This window comes from Colobus angolensis, unplaced genomic scaffold (genome assembly GCF_000951035.1).
Source record: "Colobus angolensis palliatus isolate OR3802 unplaced genomic scaffold, Cang.pa_1.0 Scaffold15, whole genome shotgun sequence".
NCBI classification, from domain to species: Eukaryota; Metazoa; Chordata; class Mammalia; order Primates; family Cercopithecidae; genus Colobus; species Colobus angolensis.
Window position 1 is genome coordinate 5,920,993 of NW_012114599.1, and position 23,074 is coordinate 5,944,066.

The following is a 23,074-nucleotide window of genomic DNA, read 5'->3' on the forward strand; positions in this document are numbered from 1 at the left end:
AAATAAATAAATAAATAAATAAATAAATGTAAGTTCCAGTTTCAGATAATCTCTTTGTTCATGCATATGAGTATATACTTTTAGAAACAGCGAGGTCACATCTTGAATGCTTTGCTGCTTACAGTTTTTTTCTGTCAGATACGCTCAATGATCTCTCTCAAGTTCAAAGTTCCACAGATCTCTAGGGCAGGGGCAAACTACCACTAGTCTCTTTGCTAAAGCATAGCAATAGTGACCTTTACTTCAGTCCCCAATAAGTTTCTCATCTCCATCTGAGAGCACCTCAGCCTGCTTCACTGCACATATCACTGTCAGCATTTTGGGTCAAAACCATTCAACAAGTCTCTAGGAAGTTCCAAACTTTCCCACATCTTCCTGTCTTTTTCTGAGCCCTCCAAACTGTGTCAACCTCTGCCTGTTACCCAGTTCCAAAGTTGCTTCCACATTTTCAGGTGGAAATGTCTTTATAGCAGTGCTCCATTTCCAGTACCAACTTTCTGTATTGGTCCATTCTCACACTCCTATATAGAACTACCTGAGACTGGGTAATTCATCAAGAAAAGAGGTTTAATTGGCTCACAGTTCCAGGGGCTTAACAGGAAGCATGACTGGTAGGCCTCAGGAAACTTACAATCATGGCAGAAGGCAAAGGGGAAGCAAGGCACAGCTTCCCATGGCAGAGCAGGAGAGTCAGAGAGCAGAGAGAAGTGCCACACACTTTTAAACCGTCAGATTTTGTGAGAATTCACTCACTGTCATGAGAACAGCAAGGGGGAAATCTGCCTTCATGATTCATTCACCTCCCACCATCCACTTCAATTCGACATGAGATTTGTGAATCCAAACCATATTAGGATCTTTGGGACGTAAAGGTGGAGATATTTTGAAATTAAATGGATATACAGATCTTAGCTGGTTTCCAGCATGTTGTACACCTCCATGTCTCTCCTGACTGCTACTCTGTGTGTCAAGAGTAATAGGAAAGGGCAGCATGTCAATGATGTGTAAGAACCAAGCTTGAGAAAATCCTAAGGAATTGAAAAGCATAGTTCTTTTTTTAAAAATTTTTAAATGGTGTTATTTTGTTTTTTTGTTTTGTTTTTAAGCATAGGGTTTAATAAAAGGAAAATCCAGGTTCTAAAGCCATCTTCAACCCCAGCCCTGCCCTCTCCTGCCGCGTTTAATCCCATATTAACATGCTCTGATTCTCTTCTCACGTATTAGTAGAGTTATATTTTTGTGTACCTCTTCCATGCCCAGCCCTCAAGAATCAGACATGGTCAATTCCTCCAAGGAGCTTTCAGTATAGTTGTGGAGAAAGGATTTACAGAATAAAGGAGGGAATTGTTTTTTAGATAGTGAGATTCAAATTTTAAATGTTGTAGGAGTTTGGACCAATAAAGGGTCTCATGTCCCCGTATCTCTCTAAGATACAATGTTTTCTTCAATATGGTTTTAACTTTTTTTCTTCTTAGTGACTTCAGGCATTTTTCTTACAGCCAGAGAGATATTGAGAAGGGACCTTCTGTGATTGTGATTTAATCATTAGACCCAGAGGAGTAAGAGCAAAGGATGACAAACCTTAGTAAAGCTTCTCCAGTAAAGTTAATACCATTTTACAGCACATTTTCTGGGTGACTTTAACTACTCAAACCCTAGCTCCTAACAGGTAAAATGTGTATGGAATAACCTGGAATTCCTTTGTGAAATTGGGTCCTGTGCCTACAAGAACATGAAAAATAGGCGCAGTGACTCATGCCTGTAAACCTAGCACTTTGGGAGGATGAGGCAGGAAGATCACTTGAACTCAGGAATTCGAGACCAGCTTGGGCAACATAGCAAGATCCTCTCTCTACAAATAATTTAAAAATTAGCCAGATGTGGTAGCATGCACCTGTAGTTCCAGCTACTCAGGAGGCTGAGGCAGGAGAATTCCTTGAACCCCAGGAGGTTGAGTCTGCAGTGTGAGCCCTTGTGCCACTGCACTCCAGCCTGGGCAACATAGTGAGACCCCATCTCAATGAAAAAAGGTACTGAATAGGTAGAAGCAAAGGACGTAAAAGTGCATGAGAGGCCAGGCACAGTGGCTTATGCCTGTAATCCCAGCACTTTGGGAAGCTGAGGAGGGTGGGTCTACCTGAGGTCAGGAGTTTGAGCCTGACCAACATGGTGTGAAACCCTGTCTCTACTAAAAATACAAAATTAGCCAGGTGTGGTGGTGCATACCTGTAATCCCAGCTACTCAGGAGACTCAGGCAGGAGAATCACTTGAACCCGGGAGGTGGAGGTTGCAGTGAGCCAGGATTGCACTATTGCACTCCAGCCTTTTAAATTATTGTAAAGGTAGAAATTTAATAAACTGTTAGGTCTTTTGCTAGTTACATTGTCATCGGTTTTAAATAAGGCCAAGTCTCTATTATCTGGGCAACAAAAGTGAAACTTCATCTCAAAAAAAAAAAAAAAGAAGTACATGAGAAAAGTCAAGGGCACAGCAAAGTCATTTAAGGAAAAAGAAAAATTGAAATGAACTGAAGAGGGAAGGATTTGAAGGATATAAATGATGACCATGTTAAAAGGGGAAAATATTAAGAAAGGAAGGTATTGAACCCTTACAGAACAGCTAGAAAGGATGGAGACTGAAAGGCTGAGTAAAATTTAAAGTCAGACCTGTAATGGAAAGAAGAGAATGAAACCCCAAATGGACCCACTGTGTTATTGGTATGACTAAAGCATCAGTGACTCTGAAACCAGGTCCTCCATGTACAGATGAGGGAGAGGATAGACAAAGGGGAATTCTTAGGGCAGGGTAGTTTCTCCATTGAAAGGATGGCGATGCTGCGTGGTGGTCTTCCATGGCTCTCCAGTGATAACCTTCCACAAGCCCAGGCCCACCCCACCTGGACCAGAGGTACCCTTTCTGGGAGGCCATGCTCACCTCTCACTTTCATCTTGAATTCTATGTCAGTTACAGCAGTCCACTTTCATTTTTCCTCTTGTGAGTCACAGCCACGCAGTTTTGTTCTTGACAACTCATTGCTTTGTGTTTTTGACTTTATATTCCTTTTGATTGCTCAGGACAAGATACTATCTTTTATTGTTCATTGTCCACAGCAGCACCTAGCACAGGCTGAATAGACAGATCAGTGTCCAGGAGTAATAATGGCATTCAGATAGTGGACCCCCTACATACGTGGGATACAAGCTGCTGCCTTTATCATGGGTCTTTCTCTTTTTTTTTTTTTTTTTTGGTTGGGGGCGAGGATGGAGTCTTGCTCTGTCACCAGGCTGGAGTGCAGTGGCACGATCTCAGTTCACTGCAACCTCTGCCTCCCGGGTTCAAACGATTCTCCCATCTCAGCCTTCCAAGGAGCTGGGACTACAGGCGCCCGCCACGATGCCCAGCTAATTTTTGTATTTTTAGTAGAGATGGGGTTTCACCATATTGGCCAGGATGGTCTCAATCTCTTGACCTCGTGATCCACTCACCTTAGCCTCCCAAAGTGCTGGGATTACAGGTGTGAGCCACCGTACCCAGCCTCTTTTTATTTTTATTCATGCCCCTAGACCATAATCTTGATTGATGCTTCACTTTCAGAATTTATAGGCTCAGACACTTGAATCAACACTGGGCCAGTTTCTCCAAAGCAGTCTTATGCATAAAGTTTTCTTCTAGAGAATCAGGACTCAACTAGAAGAGCAGGGCACCGGGTCTTTGTCAGCTGGGCAGCATCTTCTGGAGGCCTTGCCTAGGGCTGGTTGCCTCCAGAAAGCCTACCTCCTCACCCCCCAAAAAAACATTTCCATATCTGCTCCCTTAGGAGTCTATCTTTGCCAATGTTTGTCTAACACTCTTTCTATCTTAACAATACCCAGAAAAAAAGGAATAGCTGCAACTCATTCAGTGCTCCTCTCTTCCACCAGGGATTTGAAGCAGTATTTGTACCTGCCTGTTAATTGCATTCTAGGTAATTCAGATTCCTTTTGGTCTTCTCAGAGTTGCAGGATACACTTGCTCTCTGGAAGTGTGTCCTTACCCTTCTGCAGAGTGAGGAGCAAGCTGTTAGAGATGCAGCCGCGGAAACTGTGACAACTGCCATGTCACAAGAAAATACCTGCCAGTCAACAGGTACCTCGTTCTTAATCCCTTCGCATCGCCTCATTGCTGTAGGACGGGGGTTGGCACACCTTTCCATAATGAGCCGGATAGTATCTTAGGCATTGTTGGTCATTTGGTCTCTGTCTTAACTCTGCCATTTCAGTGAGAAAGCCACAAACAGTAGGTAAACAAATGGGCATGACTGTGTTCCAATAAAACTTTGTTTACAAAAATAGGCAGCTTCTCAGATTTGATCTACTAGCCATAGTTTGCTGACCCCTGTTCTAGGACATCCTAGAGAAAAATTATTTTTAAAGGTAGAAATTTAATAAACTGTTAGGTCTTTTGCTAGTTACATTGTCATCGGTTTTAAATAAGGCCAAGTCTCTATTATCTGTGTGGTTCCGTAACTCAGGAATCACAAAACTATCATTTTGTTCCTGTGTGAGTTTTTGTATGTGACAGAAAGCAACAAATGATTATGTGTACATTAAGTTTCTCTACTTTGTGTCCTAGCTGCTCATTTGATAATGACATGAACCCAGGAGGGAAGAGGGGAGTGGAAAGAAGAGCACCCTAGCTGGGTAGTCCTGAGGTCACAGCCATAGTGTAAGCGGTTACAGCCCCGGGCCCATCTGGGAGGATGCCTACTTTAGTGGACTTGGATTCTCTTGGGGCTGGGTGTCAGTAAAGGTCTCTGGATCAACCGTCCCAATGAGAAGCAAGAACACTGTTTTGAGGCAAGGGATCAAAGCTGAGCAAAGAAGTTCACCTTAACAGACAACAGAATGAGAGAAGAGGAAGCCAGATAGCCTTTGTAATTGATGCAAGGCCCCACGTCAGTTACTCTGGCTGGGGCTCCTTGCCAAGGCAGAACACAGGACTGTGTTCCCTGGAAGCCTCCCGAGATGTGTGAACCTTCCAGGATCTGAATCCGCAGTCTAAATGGTCTGTGCATCTCTCAGTGATACTGCACCAGGGCAGGTTTCACCTAGATCAGCTTTTCCTCTCAGCAGGATAGCATTTGGAACGGAGCCACAAGTGATATGCAAGCAGGCTCCCCTCAGCCCCCAACCTGCCAGACTTCCCCAATAGCTAAATTCTGCCATTGGCAATTTATTCATTTTTCCAATTGCAGCATTTGCTTAGAAGGACACACAGAAAGCCCAGTGAGTGCTCAGTAAACATTTGTTGGAATATAATACACAGTAGATTCTGTACCCAGCCCAACTTGATTTTCTTAAGCATAATATAGGTCTTTTTCTTTAGACTGAAAAGTAGCTGGGGACTGAGAATTTTTTCAGGACCCTGATTTTTTTCTTTAATCAGAAGTTAGGCAACTGATTCATCAGAACAATATTGTCTTGTTTTAGGCCAGGCGCAGTGGCTCACGCCTGTAATCCCAGCACTTTAGGAGGCTGAGACGTGTGGATCACTTGCGGTCAGGAGTTCAAGACCAGTCTGGCCAATATGGTGAAACCCCATCTCTACTAAATATACAAAAATTAACTGGAGTGGTGGTGGGCACCTGTAATCCCAGCTGCTCGGGGGGCTGAGGCAGAAGAATCTCTTGAACCCAGGATGCATAGGTTGCAGTGAGCTGAGATAGTGCCACTGTACTCCAGCCTGGGTGACAGAGCAAGACTTCGTCTCAGAAAAAAAAAAAAAGAACAATATTGCCTTGTTTTACCATCTCTCAAGGATATCAGGTGCTGGTGGTAACTTCACATTCATTCAGCATATAAGGATTTTGTAGAATCACTGCTGATGTTTTCCTCTTTGGTGTTCCAAGTTAATTACCATTGAGCCTTAATTAACTACCTTAAAAGTACATGTTGTTTCTTTTGTCCCCAAATCAGTGGTTGGCTAAATGCCACAGTAAAATAACATTATTAAATTGTGTTAATATTTAACGTCTTCTTTGAGAAGTTAAAATTACAATGAAAAAGTTAAAGTTAGTTCTCAGTTTTCCTCCAAGAAAGAAATACAACACAAGAGCTCCACACCTCTGAGATCTCCCACTGTCAGTGAGAGATGGATGCAGACGGAGCTCTGCTCTCAGACCGTCTTCTAGCAGCCTGCTGGAGGAGCTTGGGGAAGTAGGAGGTGCATTCTGTGGGGTCTCTCTGGAAAGGGTCTGGAGAGTGGAGTGGGCCCAAAGGAAGGGATAGATGTGACACAAATGAGAGCAGAACAGTCAATGCAGAAAGAGAAGTTGGAGCCAAAGCCTGGAGTTGGGGAGAACCTGGGAGCTGACTGGGCAGCAGTGAGTGAACTTCTGTGGTCAGAACACAGGCTCAGGCCAGGCAAGGAAGAGGAGCAGGAAATGAACCTGAGCAAGGCAGGGGCACCCGCTTGTGGGATGGCTCAGTGCCAAGCCCCAATCTCCTTCTGCAGGTAATGGGAAGCTGGAGAGGGTTTAAAGCAGGAATGAGGTGGGAAGGCACTCAGAGGAGACTGGTGTTACAGGAAACATACTTGTGGAATCTCTGGCAGCAGTGTGTGAGATGGGCCAGGGCTGGGGATGAGTGATGAGGGGATTTACCAGGCAGGGAAATCAGCTGGGGGCTGGCAGCGACAGTCCTCTCCAGCTGCTCTCAGTAGGGATGGGATGGAGGAGAGGACTGATGTGTGAGAGTACTGGTTGGGGTTTGGGTAATCTCAACATGGGGAGTGCTGCTGTGGGAGGTGGGAGAGAAGGGAAAGCATGAGGTGACTTCAGAGTTTCAAACCTATGAGGTGTCCAGGGAAAAATACCGAGGCATGCCTCTGGCACTGATGTAGAAATCAGACCATGGCATTCCAGGAAGTGAAACTACCAGGAAATCGGGAAAGGCAGTCAGAGGCCACAAGTCACTGTGATCCAGGACAAAGTATTCCTTAGGTCTTGGAGAGCTCGACAATGGAAATGGAGAGGGCAAAGGGAGACCTTCATCTACTGTGGGAACAGAATAGACTGTCTGGGCTCTGTCCTGCCTTCCTCAGAACGCAGCACAGCTATCCTGGGATCTCCAGTGCTCCTTAACAGATCTAGTTGTCGGTCCCCACGGGCACTTTCTGGAACCTGTAGAAGAGGCAAGCGTTAAATGCAGTCATTCAGACTTCCTCACCCTAAGATATCGTTTTGAATAATTGGCTTTATGTCTAGATTTGAATTAGTTAATGATTCTAGAAGGCCTGGGAAAAATAATGCCATGATTAGCCGGCCCTCCTGAGAATGGATTTCTTATTCACCTTTTTTGCCTGCTGGAATCTCCTGCACATGCTTCACCCCGCATAGGGAAGCATGAAACTCACAGCCTGTCAACAACTTTCTCCCTGCAATGTCCGAAGCACCCTCAGCCCTTGGAAGTATGGACATCAGGGAGCCCCAGCTGCAGGACCCTCTCTGTCCCTCCCTCCCCACTCTGTAACAGTCGTGGAGCCTGCAGAAGGGAATGGAAGAAATGACATTTCCAGGACTTAAGAGTAAAGGATTGAAATTCGCAGCTAGGAGAAAAAAAATGTGTGGGCCAGACTCCAGGCAAGGCTCCACCTTCCTCCTTTCCCTGCTCTGACTTCAGGCCTTGAAACGCTCAGGAAAGAGCTCTAATGCAAGAGCAGGAGATGCTCAAGGCTATCTCTGCAGCTCCCCACCCTCTTCCACCAAGCGGCCACTTGGATCTGTTTTATATACCACATCAGGGATTTAATGTCAGATTTCATTTGAACAAAGGCCTCGGTGTGGGAAAAACAACCTGGACAATACTTAACTTTAAATCCCGGCATTTGTATGATTCTTAAGTTAGGCAGAGTTCTGGGTGAGAGCAGCAGGGGAGGAACCCATGAAGGTACAAATTTGTGAAGCTGCCTTCTGAGGAAGAGAAGATAAGAAAGGTATCTTAGAAGGTTAGAAGGGCTAAAAGAAAGAATCCAGTGATTGGGGTTCTTCCATAGCCTTTCCTACAAGCCAGGGGTACCTGAGCCTTTTCTTTTTGTAGAGCTCTTTCACTCCAATGCAAGTTATCTGGTGTGGCTTAGCTGGAAATACTGCAGAGAGTTAGACCGAAGGACTCCAGGATGGACTTAAGGATAGCTAGATCAGGAGGTCCCCAGGCAGAACCCCATGTTCCACTTAGCGAAGGCAGGGTGCTTCTGGGAGCTGAATGGGCCATGGGGACAAGGCAGGCAGGGGGGTGGCTTTCTGGACTTCCCTCAGGCTTCTTGCTTTTCCTGGCACTGGATCTCTCTCTCTTGCTCTTTCAGCTTCAGCCACTATTGGCCACCTAATTTAGATGGCCTGCTCCCATTCCCATCTCCATTTGTAAGGCTCAGAAAACAGTTTCTGGCCAGGTGTGGTGGCTCATATGTGTAATCCCAGCACTTTGGGAAGCTGAGGTGGGCAGATCACCTGAGGCCAGGAGTTCAAGACCAGCCTGGCCAACATGGTGAAACCCCATCTCTAATAAAAATATAAAAATTAGCTGGGCGTGGTGGTGTGCATCTGTAGTCCCAGTTACTCAGGAGACTGAGGCAGGAGAATTGATTGAACCCTGGAGGTGGAGTTTTCACAGTGATGCAGTGAGCTGAGATCATACTACTGCATTCCAGCGGGGGCAACAGAGCGAGACTCCATTTCAAAAAAAAAAAAAAGGAAAACAGTTTCTGCTTGAGTTGATACAGGATAAGAGAAGGCACTGAGCAAGGAATTTTAAGGGGTACCAGATTTCTTGCCTGTTGTTAGTGTTTTGGTTCAAGAAGGATGACTTCTTGGTAGAAACTTTATTATGGAAAAATGTATATATAAGACCTTTAAAGGGAGTAGTGGGTAGGCAAGCAGGCAGATCAGCTGTGGCTCTTTTTGTTGGAATACTGTCTCCAGGTAATTCTGGTCCCTCTCTTCTAGCAGGCCCCTTGCCCACAAAAAGTCATGTAAAACTTCTGCTTGTCCTGCCAAATATGGACATTTAGTGGGAATGCATTAAATCCCATCTTCTCGACAGCACCCCTGCCCTCCAGGATCTCCCCATTCCCTGAACCGCTGCAGCATTTGGTTATTGTATCATCACAGAGCCTTTGCTGTTCTACGCTTTTATCATTTTCCCTTTCCTGTGCTTTAGTTCTCTCTTCCCAATTAGCCCTCATGAACTTAGAGATTGTTTTCTATTAGTTACACAGTGGGTGCTCAATTTGTGTTAATGGATTGACTTTTCACCACAGGCAGGTGGCAAAAGAAGCATGAGAGTACGCTTTAAAATAAGGGAACTCCAGAACAAGCAGGCAGACCCTCTCTGCTGGAACCAGCTCAAGGGGCAGCGTTTTTCACTGATTCATACCAACTAGGGTGGCAGTCTTGCTGACTCACGCACTGTCCAGGTCTGGTAGGCTGAGTTTGCAGCCTGTAGTGTTGGGTCCCTCCTCACTCCTACCTCTGAAGTCTGGGTCTTGGATTACAGAACCAGAGAGCCAGCCTGGGGCTGCAGGGACCATGGTCCTGGGTTACCTGGGAGACACTGAAGGAGCCTCCTGTGCTTGGCATGGTGACCTGTAGCGACTGGAATAACAATGGTGTTTAGCAGGGAGGTGGAAGAAGGGAAGTAGGAGTGAGATGTGGAAAAATGAGACTCAGAGGTTAGAGAATGGAGCAGTAGGCAAGTGGCCTTGTAAGGTTGAGTCCAAGCAGCCATGTAGCCAGGGCAAGGCAAAGAAGGAAAAAACCAACATCTGCACACATATATACATGTGTGCATCATCGTCACTCACAGAGAGCCCGTGAGCCAGCATGAAAGGATGAACACTTCTCATATGCCCCGACCCTTGAGCGAACAGGGAGGGAAGCCTGGGAGGAGAGAGATAGGGAGGCCTGGGTCACTGCGACATTTTCCAGTGGCCCCATGGAGTGAGACAGCTCAGTCAGCAAAGCCCCAGGCCTGTGGGACTTCACACTGAGTCACAGATGCTTCCACCCCTGGAACCTCTAAGGCTGCCCACCAGTCTCAGACCTGCAGCAGGCCCTGTGCTTTTTTCAATTCCTGCCAGATCACAGGGTCAGGCACTAGAAGGGCTCTGCAAGTACTGACTGCCTCCCTCCTTCTCCTGCCTTCTGTAGGCTCTTTCCTAATCACGTCAGGTATATCGTCTTCAAAGTGCCCTTTCTGCTCTGTGGTGCCGCTCCCTGGCCCCAGACTCAATATTATAGATGTACCAAGTACCTTTTTCTGAAGAAGAATGACCCAAAAAAGTTAAGAATCACTTTACTAGAATAGATCCTCCTGCCTATCTCCAAGCCTGGCCTAAATTCCTCTTCAGATGAGTTACACTTATTTGCCTCCATCATTTATTTTTATTTTTATTTTTATTTATTTTTTGAGACGGAGTTTTACTCTTGGCGCCCAGGTGAGAGTGTAGTGGTGCAATCTCGGCTCACTGCAACCTCCGCCTCCCGTGTTCAAGCAGTTCTCCTGCCTCAGCCTCCCGAGTAGCTGGGATTACAGGCACACACCACCATGGCTGGCTAATTTTGGTATTTTAATAGAGATGGGGCTACTACGTGTTGCCCAGGCTAGTCTTGAACTCCTGACCTCAAGTGATCTATCTGCCTTGGCCTCCCAAAATGCTGGGATTACAGGCGTGAGCCACCGTGCCTGGCCATTCATCATTTATATGTGTCTACTTTAAAATTCTAAGTTGGGGCTAGGCACAGTGGCACATACCTGTAATCCCAGCACTTTCAGAAGCCGGGGCAGCCAGATCACTTGAGCCCAGGACTTCAAAACCAGCCTGGGCAACGTGGGGAGATCCTATCTCTACAAAAAATTTTAAAAATTAACCAAGTGTAGTGGTTCATGCCTGTGTTTCCAGCTACTGAGGAGGCTGAGGTGGGAGGATCACTTGAGCCCAGAACATCGAGGCTACAATGAGCCGTGATCATGCCACTGCACTCCAGCCTAGGCAACAGAGTGAGACCCTGTCTCAGAAAAACAAAACAAAACCAAAACTCTAAATTGTTTTCTGACCCCTTCTCTTACTCCTACTTAAGATAGTCTAGAGATTTTTCTTACTATTTAAGTATGAGATGAGAAGTGGTCAGATAAGGGTATTCAATCATTCATTTGTTCATTCATTCAACAAATACTTACACAGTGCCTGTTCACCAGGCTTGTTTCATGTGCTAGTCCAAGCCACCACCATCTCTCCCCAGCCTTCCTGCCTCTATTTTTGTTCGCTGCAATTTGGGCTCGCTTCTTCAGGAGTAAAACAGATGATACTGCTCTCCTGCTCAGAACTCTGTCTTGGCTTCCCATCTTAATCTGGGGAAAACCTAAACTCCTAAGGTAACATACAAAATCCTAACCAGTCCAGCCCCTGCCACTCCTCCCCTAGCCACTCCAGCCTTCTTTGGGGTTTTCCCACTCCCAAGCCCGTTCCAACCTCAGGGCCTCTGCAATAGCTGTTCCCTCTGCTTGGAATATTCTTCCCTCGTCCCACATGGCTGACTCCCTCATATAATTCCAATCTCAGCTTCAGTGTCATCTGCACAGGGGTCCTGCCTTGACCTCTCAGACTACAGTAACCGCCCGGTTATTTGCTGTCTTTCGTCCCACTGGTTTAATTCTCTGCATAATTTTATTTATTTGTTATTTGTTTCTCTCCACCGGAATAAAAGTTCCAAGAGGCCGGGCGCGGTAGCTCACGCCTGTAATCCTAGCACTCTGGGAGGCCGTGGCGAGTGGATCACCTGAGGTCAGGAGTTCGAGACCAGCCTGACCAACATGGTGAAACCCCCTCTCTACTAAAAATACAAAAATTAGCTGGGCGTGGTGCTGCATACCTGTAATCCCAGCTACTCAGGAGGCTGAGGCAGGAGAATCGCTTGAACCCAGGGGGCAGAGGTTGCAGTGAGCTGAGATTATGCCACTTCACTCGAGCCTGGGCGAAAGAATGAAACTCCATCTTAAAAAAAAAAAGTTCCAAGAAAGTAGGATTTTTGTCTTGTTTGTTTGCCGCTATATTCTCAGAACCTGGCACATAATAGATGTTCAATAAGAATCACTGTTTCATGATCAATTGAAGGAATGAATCGAGGAATGCATCTACCAAAGTAGTTAAACCCAGTAAGAAGCTTAGTGTTTTTCAGATCTATCTGGTGGGGGAACTGTTTGGATTCTGTGTTGTGAAATTGCCCTGAGGTCACAGCATTTTCTTGTTATGGCAGATTAAATCACCTTAGTCCTCACCTCTTCCTAGAGACATGAATTCAACAGCTGATGAGGAACTGATGGAGCATCTACTAAGACTGGCCACTGTAGAAAATCCTGGACTAACTCCTTCTCTCCCTTGTCATTGCATACTGGATCATGCAGGATGAAATTTCTTGAGCAAGAGTTTCATCCATAGGGGCCCACATGCCTAGCACAGGACCGGCCCTGGGAAGTGCCCAGCAGGGGGATACTTGTCAGTTGCTCATCAGGTCCCAGATGAGGGACCAGAGCCAAGGCTGCATGAATTGATCTGGAAGGCCTAGGGGAGGTGGCCCCTTCCTCCCAGAGCCCCGTCTGCTCTTTCCCACTCTGAGCAAGCTAGTGGGGGAACAAGGGAAGGAGAACCTCATCACCTCCCTCTTGATGCTCCTGTTTCTTTTTATCCCCTTTGATCCTCACAACAGTGTAAGATACTTTATTATCTCCTCCATTTTATTTATATTTTTGCGTTTTTAAAGGTGGGTTCTCACTGCATCACTCTGGCTGGAATACTGGTGGCTGTTCACAGGCACGCTTGTAGCTCACTGCAGTCTTGAACTCCTGGGCTCAAGGGATCCTCCCACCTCAGCATCCTGAGTAGCTGGGATTATAGGGACCTACTATACTTCCTCCATTGTAGATGTGAATATGCAGAAGTTCAGACAGTTGAAGGAATGGGCCCAAAGTTGGAGCCAGAGTTGGAGCTCTGGTGACAGAGGCCCTGCACTCTCCGAGCCTCTCTGAGTCAGGGAAAGGAGTCCAAACCTGGCATCTAGTTTAGAACCCAGGAGTTAAGAGGAAGGGATGCACTGAATGTCTTCTAAACTCACTGTTGTGTTTGAAAGAAGACACTGGAGTCACAGCGTAAGAAAATGGGTTGGGGACCAGAGCTGAGATACCAGAGTGTGCCCTGGGGAAAGGGAATAGAGGGCAGATGCAGCAAGAGGCGGCAGGTGGTCCTCTGTCAAGGTTGCTGCTGTTCCTGTTCTCCAGTGCCCGTCCTGGAGGGAGGGAATCCCATGACTTGAGGGTTTTAGAGCCTCTAACTTAGAGATGTGGAAATTGAAGCCCAGGAAAGGTAAATGATTTCCACAGTGTCACATAATGAGTAGAAAAACGAGGTCTACAACACCATCTCCTGAGGCCCAGGACAGTACCTCTACTGTCCCCCAAGCCTTGATTTATACAGAGGAAGTGACAGAAATGTAGGGATACCCACCTGAGAATAATCCAGACTCAGGGGGTAGAGAGGAGCTGGCAGGGGTGACACAGGGTGGTGTAGGGTAAGGGCAGAGAAGATGGAACACTGCCTTGAGAAGAGGGCTTGGAGGAACTCCAGCAACACTGGGGTGGGAAGAACTAAGTGTTCTGTGAAACCAGCCATCTCTCAGTGGTCAGCAATCAAACCACACCCTGAGTCAGCCCCGGATTCCGCTGCCTTGGTCTCTCTGGGCCTCTCTCCGTGGCTGACTGGGTCTTCCTCTTATTGTCAGTGGGGCTGCATGGGAGGAAACAGAAGAGGCTAGGAATTGTGGTCCTAACCCGCTGTGAACCAGTGGAGGGTGAGGGGAAATGGCTTTTGAAGGAAGATAGTTATGTGGGAGCCAGTTATCTGTTTTCTCATTGATTCCTTCAAAAGAAAGAGATTTGACCAAGGTAGGCCATCGTCTGCACCTCCACCCCCATTCCTGCCAACTGCAGTGGGCAGGCACAGCGGAGCTCCAGTTGCCGCATTCCAAGTTGCATGTGCTGTCAGTTGCTGTTCCAGAGAGCCTGGGCCCCCTGACGTTCACCTGCGTCTCAGCGAGTGCGTCACTGGCAGCGGCTCCCATGATGTGCAAAAGCAGGTGCAAACATCTTCCATCTGCTGGCCAGTTACGAGTGCCAGTGAGTACCCTGGCTGGGCCTGGTTGCTGGGGTGATGGGATTGTTACCATGGCCTCCCAGTGACTAATCCCCAGAGAGACAACAACAGGCTCCTTTCGAGGAAATGAGGGTCATTTTTGCATCATTTTGCCCCGACTCTTGCTGCTTCTGAAAGCCGAGCTCTCTGGCCAAGGCGACTGACCCCTGTGGGTGATGATAAGCCCTCGGTCTGAGGCTTAGGCCATCTGGTGCTGACGCGGCTGCAGGGTGTTGTCTTCCCTGTTAGGGCAAGCCTGGTGCCTGGTGATCTTCCTTCTCCAGCTCATGGCCTCGGCTCTCCTCTTCTCTGCTTTCCTTTTCCTCAGGAACTTTCGCTTTCCTCAGCAAGGCCATATCACAATGCAGGATTTCTCTTTTCACTGTGGCGAGCAGGCTTCCTTTTTGAACCTAAGCCAGTTTCAGGTGTTAGGGTCACTGCTCTGTCAGGGGTGGCAAGATGGTCCCCCCCACTGCTTTCTCGTTCGTCCCTGGTTCAATGAGGATGACTCCTCCAGCCCCAGCTTCAGGCCTGGCTCTGTCGGGAGCACCCCTCCTGAGCATCCCAGCCAGCGCTGGCACCTGCCCTTTGCCCTCCTGAGTTCACTCAGCCACAGACTTCTTCCATCCCAACAGCCAGATGAAGGTCAGACCCAGGCTGTCATGACAGTGCTGCCTGAGAAGTTCTGCAGGGCAAGGGTGGGGCCCAGGAGAGGCCTCCTCACTGGCCAAGCTGGTGGCCCCTCCTTCCTCACCATCCTGCTGTTATCCAAGGAGGCGTAAAGGGTGACACCAGAGACCTGGGAAGCCCTCATCCCACCCACCAAACTCTCCAGTTCTGTTCTCAGATCTCCCAGAAGATGCTTGGTGGATTGTGAAAGCCTGGGCTTCCTTGTTTTTGCTGCTCTCTTTTGACTACAGCAGTCCCCACGGCAAGACCTCTCATGGGCAGAAGAGCAGAATGGCGAGTGGCTCTGGTGATGGTGGGTCAGTACAGGGAGGGTGTTTCTCTGCACACATGGGGCAGGGTGTGTACTTTGAGATAGAAAGGTGTGTTGGGAATCTGTGCACCTTTCAGAGTGTCTGTTTGTAAGGAGTATACAGCCCCAGTTTGGATGTGAATGTCTGTATGAGCATCAGGAGGAGAATGGGATGCGAGAGATGTGCTCTGACCTGTTCACTGATGCATTGTGATGAGCTAAAAGTAAGAAATCCCTCCCTGAATATCAAAATGGCCAGGAAATCCTTGCTGTACTTCAGTCACTGCATTTGTCAGAAGTGAATTTCTTGTGAGGCTGATCTACAGGAGCAGAGGCAGAGAACAGCAGGTGGGAATCAAAAACAAAGAATTGGCCTTGACAGCAGCTTGTCTTCTCCCTCTCTCCCTCCTCTCCCCTCCCTCTTTTCCCCTCTCCTGCCTCCCCCCCTCCAGCTGAAGTACTGAAGTTACTGGAGTACAACCAGGGCTGTCAGCTTGGGACGTATCTTGAAATGGACTTTCTGAAGTATTTTCTGGGGTTTCAAGCATGAAACAGCTGGTGTTTTAGTCAGGGTATAGATTTGGCATCTGTGAGAGAAGTTAGTAGTGGCTTAAACAAGTCAGTAGCTTATTTCTTCCTCACATAGAGCACTCAGTAGACTGGTGTGATGGTCCATATGGTAAGGGGCCCACACCTTCTTTCTTGGTGCTCTGACATTTTCAAGACACACCATCCCTCACATGGCCCCAGATGGCAGTGCCAGCTCCCACTTCCATGTCCACAATCTGGTGAGCAGGAAGGTAGGAGGGAGGGGCCAACCTGGAAGTCACATGCACCACTTCCGTGGATCTCATTGGCCAGGCCCTCGTCATCTGCCACAGGTCTCAGCCGAAGAGGCTCAGAAATCGTGTGTTGAGCTAAATGGACTCACGCTCAGCTAAAAAGCCCATTTCTATGTAAGTGGGGAGGACTGGGTTTTGGGAGATAGGAACTTCATTTCTCGCAATCTGCCATCTTCTTGTTTTTACCAGGTCCTAATCACTGAGGTTCTGGAAAGTGCCTAACAGCTGGGGACACAGGGATGAATTAGATAAGAGCGTCTGCTCCTAAACTGTTGGGAGTCCACCCTCTCAGGTGGTATGCCACCTAAAATCAACAGACCTTCCTTTACATACATATATCCTTCTTTTACATACATATATCCAAATATATACATACAACAGACCTTCCTTTACATACATATATCCAAATCATGTTTTCTGTTAGCAATTTACATGGCTAATTTTATAAGGAAGTAACCGTTAATAATAAGAATTTTGTTCAAAACGTTCTCACCAACTTGGTAAGTTTAGTTGCTGATCCCTGTTCCATCTCTTAGGACCACACACATCACCCAAAATGCAGACACTTCCTTAGGAAACAAGCCCACAAGCTTTGCAGTTGCATTACCCATAGCAAGAATTTACTAGAAAGATAACTTTTTAATTGAAGGGGACTGGGGAGGAGGAATACACTTAGTAGAGACCAAAAAAATGGAGCAATGGCAGGAGGGAGGGAGCCACACTCAAAAGGGAGCAGGAATGGGGAAGTGGAGAGGGGAGGCCGCAGTTCAGCACCCTACCTGTTCCACCACTGTGCTTACGCATGGCAGGTCCTCCCTGAGCTGGTCAACCTGGTTAAGTGTCGCGATTCTACCCAGCCCTGTGCCCTCCTTTCCCACAAAGCCTTTCCAGTCTTTGTGTCTCTACTTAAGTCACACCCACACAGTTTAGCTCTTACATTGCTCCTTCTTTATGAGTCTCCTCCTCTCACCCACACTAAGCTTTTTAAGGGCTGAGGCCTCCATCACAGCAGAGTGGAGCATGTTACATTCTAGAGTGGCTCACGACAGGCAGACCTATTGTTTCTGTAGCACAGCCTGGTTTTGGAGTTGAATGTGGACATGGGGTTTGAGATGGGCAGCTTCCCTTCGGTCAGTCCCCTGCTCAGCCTCCTGGCTAGCCCAAGGGCCCCAGCAATGAACCTGTGGGGTCAGGTTACACTGGGACGAGTTGGTAAGGGCTCCCCAAGCAACCCAGTCCCATCACACCAGAAAATGAAATTCCCCTCTTTTAAAAGCCACTCATAGAACATAGTGGTGGTTCTGCTTCAGACCCTCAAGCGCATGCGTGTGTGTGTGTGTGTGTTTTCAAAAGTAAAAAAAAAAATGAGGTTATCGTCCTTGCCCCCTTAATCTGTTCCAAATGAGAACACTTAGAAAACTCCCAAGAACCCACTCTGTTAAGAAAATTGGTTTCTGCTGTGGAGTGGGTCGGGGTGGGGAATGGAGTTAGGAAAATATATGGAACCTGACAGAAGACATTGGGTTTGTGTTTGGAAAAGGATTTGGGTTGTTTTCAAGTTTTGAGTTACAGCCTGGGCGTGTTTGAAGAAGTGGGATCGTACAGCACAGCCTCTGTGGGCTTCTCATTCAGCTCCTCCTGCCTGCCCAGCCCCTGTTAGAGATGCCTTGCTTGACAGGCTAGCTGGGAAACCTTCTTCATAAATAACTACCCGGAGGAGAGAGGAGTGATAACAGACGTTTTAAGTGGAAGCCGAGCTGCTTTAAGCACTTAGGGAAGGGCCCTGCATGAGTCTGGCCCCAGGATTCTCCTTGCCAAGCAAGGGAACGCTCTTAAAGCTTTCAGTTTGGTTCCTCTAATTTTATTATTTCTCTAACCTCTCTAACCAGCAGAGTGATTGAGGCTCTGATTGTGAGTCCTGTTTTTATTTTTCACACTATTTTTATACTTTTGAAGCTGTGGTTTTAAAATATACACTCAAAAATGTTGGCTCAGCACCCGCGAGGCCAGGAGGTGGTCCAGATGCACGGGGTCCGGGGCTGCTCCCAGCAGCCTTTCAGTGCCCCCGCCGCCACCGCTGGCCTTTGGGGACGGATGGAATGGGCAGGAGTTGCTGTAAGAGATTGGTCCAACCACAATCTAGCTTCTGGCCAAATATTTCAGATTCGACTCTGAGAAACTAGCAGGAATCTTGTTCTGGTGGCTTCCCAAGCACACAGTGAGGGGTCAGAACCTGTAGAGGCAGAATTCCCAGTTTCAGGTAAAATGTTTATTTATCTCCAACATGCAGTGCTGGTCCCCATCGCCCTTCCATCCATGCTGAAAGTGTGTGCAGCATGGCACTTAGGGAAAAACAGTGCCAGCAAAGTGGGTTCATTTGTTTCTGTCACCACCATTTGTTGGAAATGGTTGTCATGTTCACGCTACTTTAGAACTCAGAGATGGGCACAAGAAATCTTCCAAAGCGCTGACCTTCCTGTGTTCTTCTCCAGCCAGTTCTAACTCCACCCTCTATCCTCTTGCTCTCTTACCCCCCTCTCCTGCCCCACCCTCAACTCCTCCCTTCCTTCCTTTCTCCCAATCCACAATAGATCTAGGAATCTGAAATTTCCACCTTGGCTACAAACAGCACCGAGTCTCTTTGAACAGCCCTGTCCATAAATCTTAGATTGTTTTTCATCTTTGAAAAAGTTACTTCTGGCCCAGCGTGGTGGCTCACACCTATAATCCCAACACTTTGGGAGGCCGAGGTGGGCGGATCACTTGAGGTCGGGAGTTCGAGACCAGCCTGACCAACATGGAGAAACCCCATCTCTACTAAAAATACAAAATTAGTCAGGCGTGGTGGCACATGCCTGTAATCCCAGCTACTCGGGAGGCTGAGGCAGGAGAATCACTTGAACCCGGGAGGCGGAGGTTTTAGTAAACCAAGATCGCACCATTGCCCTTCAGCCCGGGCAACAAGAGCGAAACTCCGTCTCAAAAAAAAAGAAAGAAAAAGCTACTTCTATCAGCAAGTCATTATTCACATGTAGGGGCAGGGAAAAGTTCACTACAGTCAGACTTCAGTTTCTTTTCACTCTATTTCACAACATCCACTCCCCTGAAACCACAGACTTAAAAAAAAGATCAGTCCCCAATAGGCAAGGTGCCCCATGACATAGCCAGCTAGAACCAGGGAAGAAGGTGAGAGGAAGGGTAGGTTTGCCTAGATGGGGGCTAGCTGGCTCAGCCCATGGGGGAAAATAATTTCAGTCTCAGGGAACTAAAAACCCACTGTTCTTATTTTAGAGTGGTGGATTTGGTGGGTGGGGAGATTTAGGGAGACAGGGTGATATTTATAATGAAAAGCTTAGCTGTATTGTTGAGGGGTGGGGTGCAGGGAGGGACAGCATGAGGAAAATAGCTAATGCATGCTGCCTTAATAACTAGGCAATGGGTTGATAGGTGCAGCACACCACCATGGCACACATTTACCTTTGTTAGAAACGTGCACATCCTGCACTTGTACCCTGGAACTTAAAAATAAATAAATAAATAAATAAATATTATAGTGTAATATAGCTAACAGGCTAGAACATACCTCGGTTCAATGTTACATCAACTAAAGGAGAGATGTAACTTTAGTTACATCTAAAGGAGGGTGAATTTGGAGCAAATTAAAGAGAAAGGAATGGGGGGAGAGAGAAACAGACTGTCACTTGAGGACCTGGCTTGGTCTTTCTGCTTTTCATCCTTAGCATGTTGGCTCTTTGACCTCACGCTTGTCCTCATGGTTACAGGATAGCTTGTGTACCTGAGATACACCCCAACATTTTAGGTAGGAAAGAAGGGTTAAGAACATACATTTTTCTTCTCACAGGGTTCTTTTTATCCAGGTATTTTAAATGCCCCCCTCGCCGCAGCATGTATTTCTGTATGCATCCTTGGCCAGGTCAGGTACATGGCCATCCCAGATACAAGGGTAGGCTGAAGGGGAAAGCATCACGCAATGGAGAATGAGACGCATCTAGGCATATCACTTGGAACTAGAACCATCACCACCCAGAACAAAATTGACCTTCTATTAATTAGCAAGGAAGAAGTGGGATAACTGTTGGGTGGGATACTGGGGAGGGATTAGTGTATACCCAGGAAGTGCCGTGACACATTTAGGGAACTGACACATTTAGTCCAGCATGAGGAGTGGAGAGTTGGGGTAGGGTGGGAGAAGGACAGACACTAAAGCTAGAGGTAGATGGGGACCAGATTTTCAAAGGCCAAGGGATGCCTTGGTGCTGACTTGGCTCTCTATGGAAGCCATCACAGGCATAAGGAGGAAAGTGGGAGATGATTGCACATTACACAGAAATGGGGAGGGGACACCAGTCTCAAGAGCAGTGGTTTTCACACTGCAATATGTACACAGGTCACCTGAGGATCTTGTCAAAATGAAATTCTAGGTAAGGCGTGAGATTCTACATTTCTTAAAAACTCCCCAGTGATGCTGACACAGCTGATCAGGGGATCATACTTGGAGTAGCAAGGTCCTAATGCTCTTCGAAAATAAATGTGCAAATATGTTTGTTAGGTATTTTATAGTAACTACTAATATAAATGAAATAGAAATTAACGCTCTCAAATAACTAAGGGGAAAAAAGACAAACTTAGATTGAGTTTTCTTTTTAAAGAAAGGCAAAATCTGGCATGTCTTTTGGTAATCCTGATGTCTACATGTAACAGAAAAGCCAAACAGAGGTTTAAACACAATGGAAGTTTTTCTCTCTCTCAAGTGACTGCAGTCCATTCCATATGAGGGAGTCCAGGCTAACTGGCAGGCCCCAGGCCCCATGCTTCTTCTGTCTTTCTGCTTCACTCTCCTGGCATGTGGCTTCTATCCTCAAGGTCACCTCTTTATCCATGATGGTTGCCAAAAGCATTAGCTAGCTCATCCTCATAACAGATGAAAAGAAGGGAAGAAAGAACAATAAAGAATGTGCATCCTCGCCTTTCCAAGAGTGCCCCCAAAGTCCCATAAAACATTTCTCTTTACCTCTCATTGGCTATAACCTAGTATGTCCATATTTTGCTGCAAGATGTGCAAAGAAACATGATCTTTTGGGCTAAGCAGATTACTAGAGTTCTTTTACTGAGGAAGAAGGAAACACATCCAGCTATATGTCACTTTGATAAAGAGATAAGCCTAAATTTACAAGGAATGGTTGAAAATAAAGAAATACACACCCAGAACTTTGAGAGGCCGAAGTGGGTGGAACACCTGAGGTCAGGAGTTTGAGACCAGCCTGGCCAACATGGCAAAGCCCCATCTCTACTAAAAATACAAAAAATTGCCAGGTGCAGTGGCTTATGCCAGTAATCCTAGCACTTTGGGAGGCTGAGGCGGGTGGATCACCTGAAGTCAACAGTTCGGGACCAGCCTGGCCAACATGGTGAAACCCTGTCTCTACTAAAAATACAAAAATTAGCCAGGCGTGGTGGCATGCACCTGTAATCCCACCTACTTGGGAGGCTGAGGCAGGAGAATCGCTTGAACATGGGGGAGTGGAGGTTGCAGTGAGCCGAGATCATGCCACTTCACTCCAGCCTGGGCAAAAGAGCAAACCTCCATCTCAAAAAAAAAAATAGCCAGGCATTAGTGGCACGCACCTATAATCCCAGCTACTTGAGAGGCTGAGGCAGGAGAATTGCTTGAACCGGGGAGGCAGAGGTTGCAGTGAGCTGAGATCATGCCATTGCAGTCCAGCCTGGGCGACAGAGCGAAACTCTGTCTCAAAAAAAAAAAAGCACAAACCAGGCAACATGGTGAAACCCTATCTTTACAAAAATACAAAAATTAACTGGGCATGATGGTGCATGCCTGTAGTCCCAGCTACTGAGGAGGCTGAGATAGGAGAATTGCTTGAGCCCAGGAGGCGGAGGTTGCAGTGAGCCGAGATTGGACCACAGCAAGACCCCTTCTCAAAAAAAAGAAAAAGGAAAATGCACAAATTTGTTTCAGGCAAATGGTAACAGAAAGAAAGTAGGGGTGGCAATAATAATATTAGGCAAACAAATTTAAGACAAAAAGTATGAAGATGGAGAGGAAGAGAAACACTGGATAATGATAAAAGTTATCCACAAAATAACAGGCATGCACCTTTACGTATCGGGCAAAATAGCATCCAGATTTACCAAAAAAGACTACAAAATATTAGATAAAAGTTATTAAAATACAGCCATAGTAGGATACCTTTCCTTTCTCAGAATGTAAAAGGTCAAGCCAGCCAAAGATGAATGAGGCCTTAAAGGATTTAAATACCGGACTTAAAAGTTTGTATAGGTATAAACCTTGTACCCTGACAGAAAATAAACATCCATTTCAAACAGCTACATAACATTTACAAAAACTGATCATATTTCATGTTACCAAAAAAATTTCCATTTCATAAAGAAATCTTCCTAGGCCACATTCTGACCAAACTGCAAGCACACTAGAAATGTAAAATAAAAATATAACAACAAAATGCCACTTAGATATTTAAGCACACTCTTCTAAATCCGTTATGCCAATGACAACACAAAAATTAAAGACTCCTTATAGGCCCATACAGAGGAAAACACACTCAGGATTTCAGTAGATGAGCCTCTCCTCAGAGGAAGTACTTGCATTGTACCTCCTGGGCTCAAGTGATCCTCCTACCTCAGCCTCCCTAGTAGCTGGGACTTCAGGCAATATATTAGGCAATTAAATTTTTATGAATAATGTACGAGGAAGTCTTTAAAGTCAGTAAATGAAGATAATAGAAAAAGAGGCAAAAGATAAAAACCAAGCACTCGTAGAAGAAAAAAGATGTGAGCAGTACACGCATGAAAAAAATGCTCATCCTCACTAATAAAAAAGAAATACCAGTTAGAACATCAGCACCCTGTCATTTCCCTGTATCTTATGGGCACAGAATAAAAAGATTACTCTTGGCCAGGTGTGGTGGCTCACACTTGTAATCCCACACTTTGTAGAGGCTGAGGCTGGAGGATCACTTGAGTTCAGGAGTTTGA

At 46.5% G+C, this 23,074-nt stretch overlaps 1 protein-coding gene across 3 annotated transcripts in view; it reads left to right on the top strand.

Moving 5' to 3' along the window:
- Positions 1–23,074, top strand: part of THADA (thyroid adenoma associated) — a 359,044-nt gene that overhangs the window by 306,244 nt on the left and 29,726 nt on the right. For all 3 annotated transcript variants that reach the window (XM_011935906.1, XM_011935908.1, XM_011935907.1), the window contains one exon: positions 3,995–4,126. In XM_011935906.1, coding sequence (XP_011791296.1) covers positions 3,995–4,126 — 132 coding nt within the window. The remainder of the gene's footprint in view (positions 1–3,994; positions 4,127–23,074) is intronic.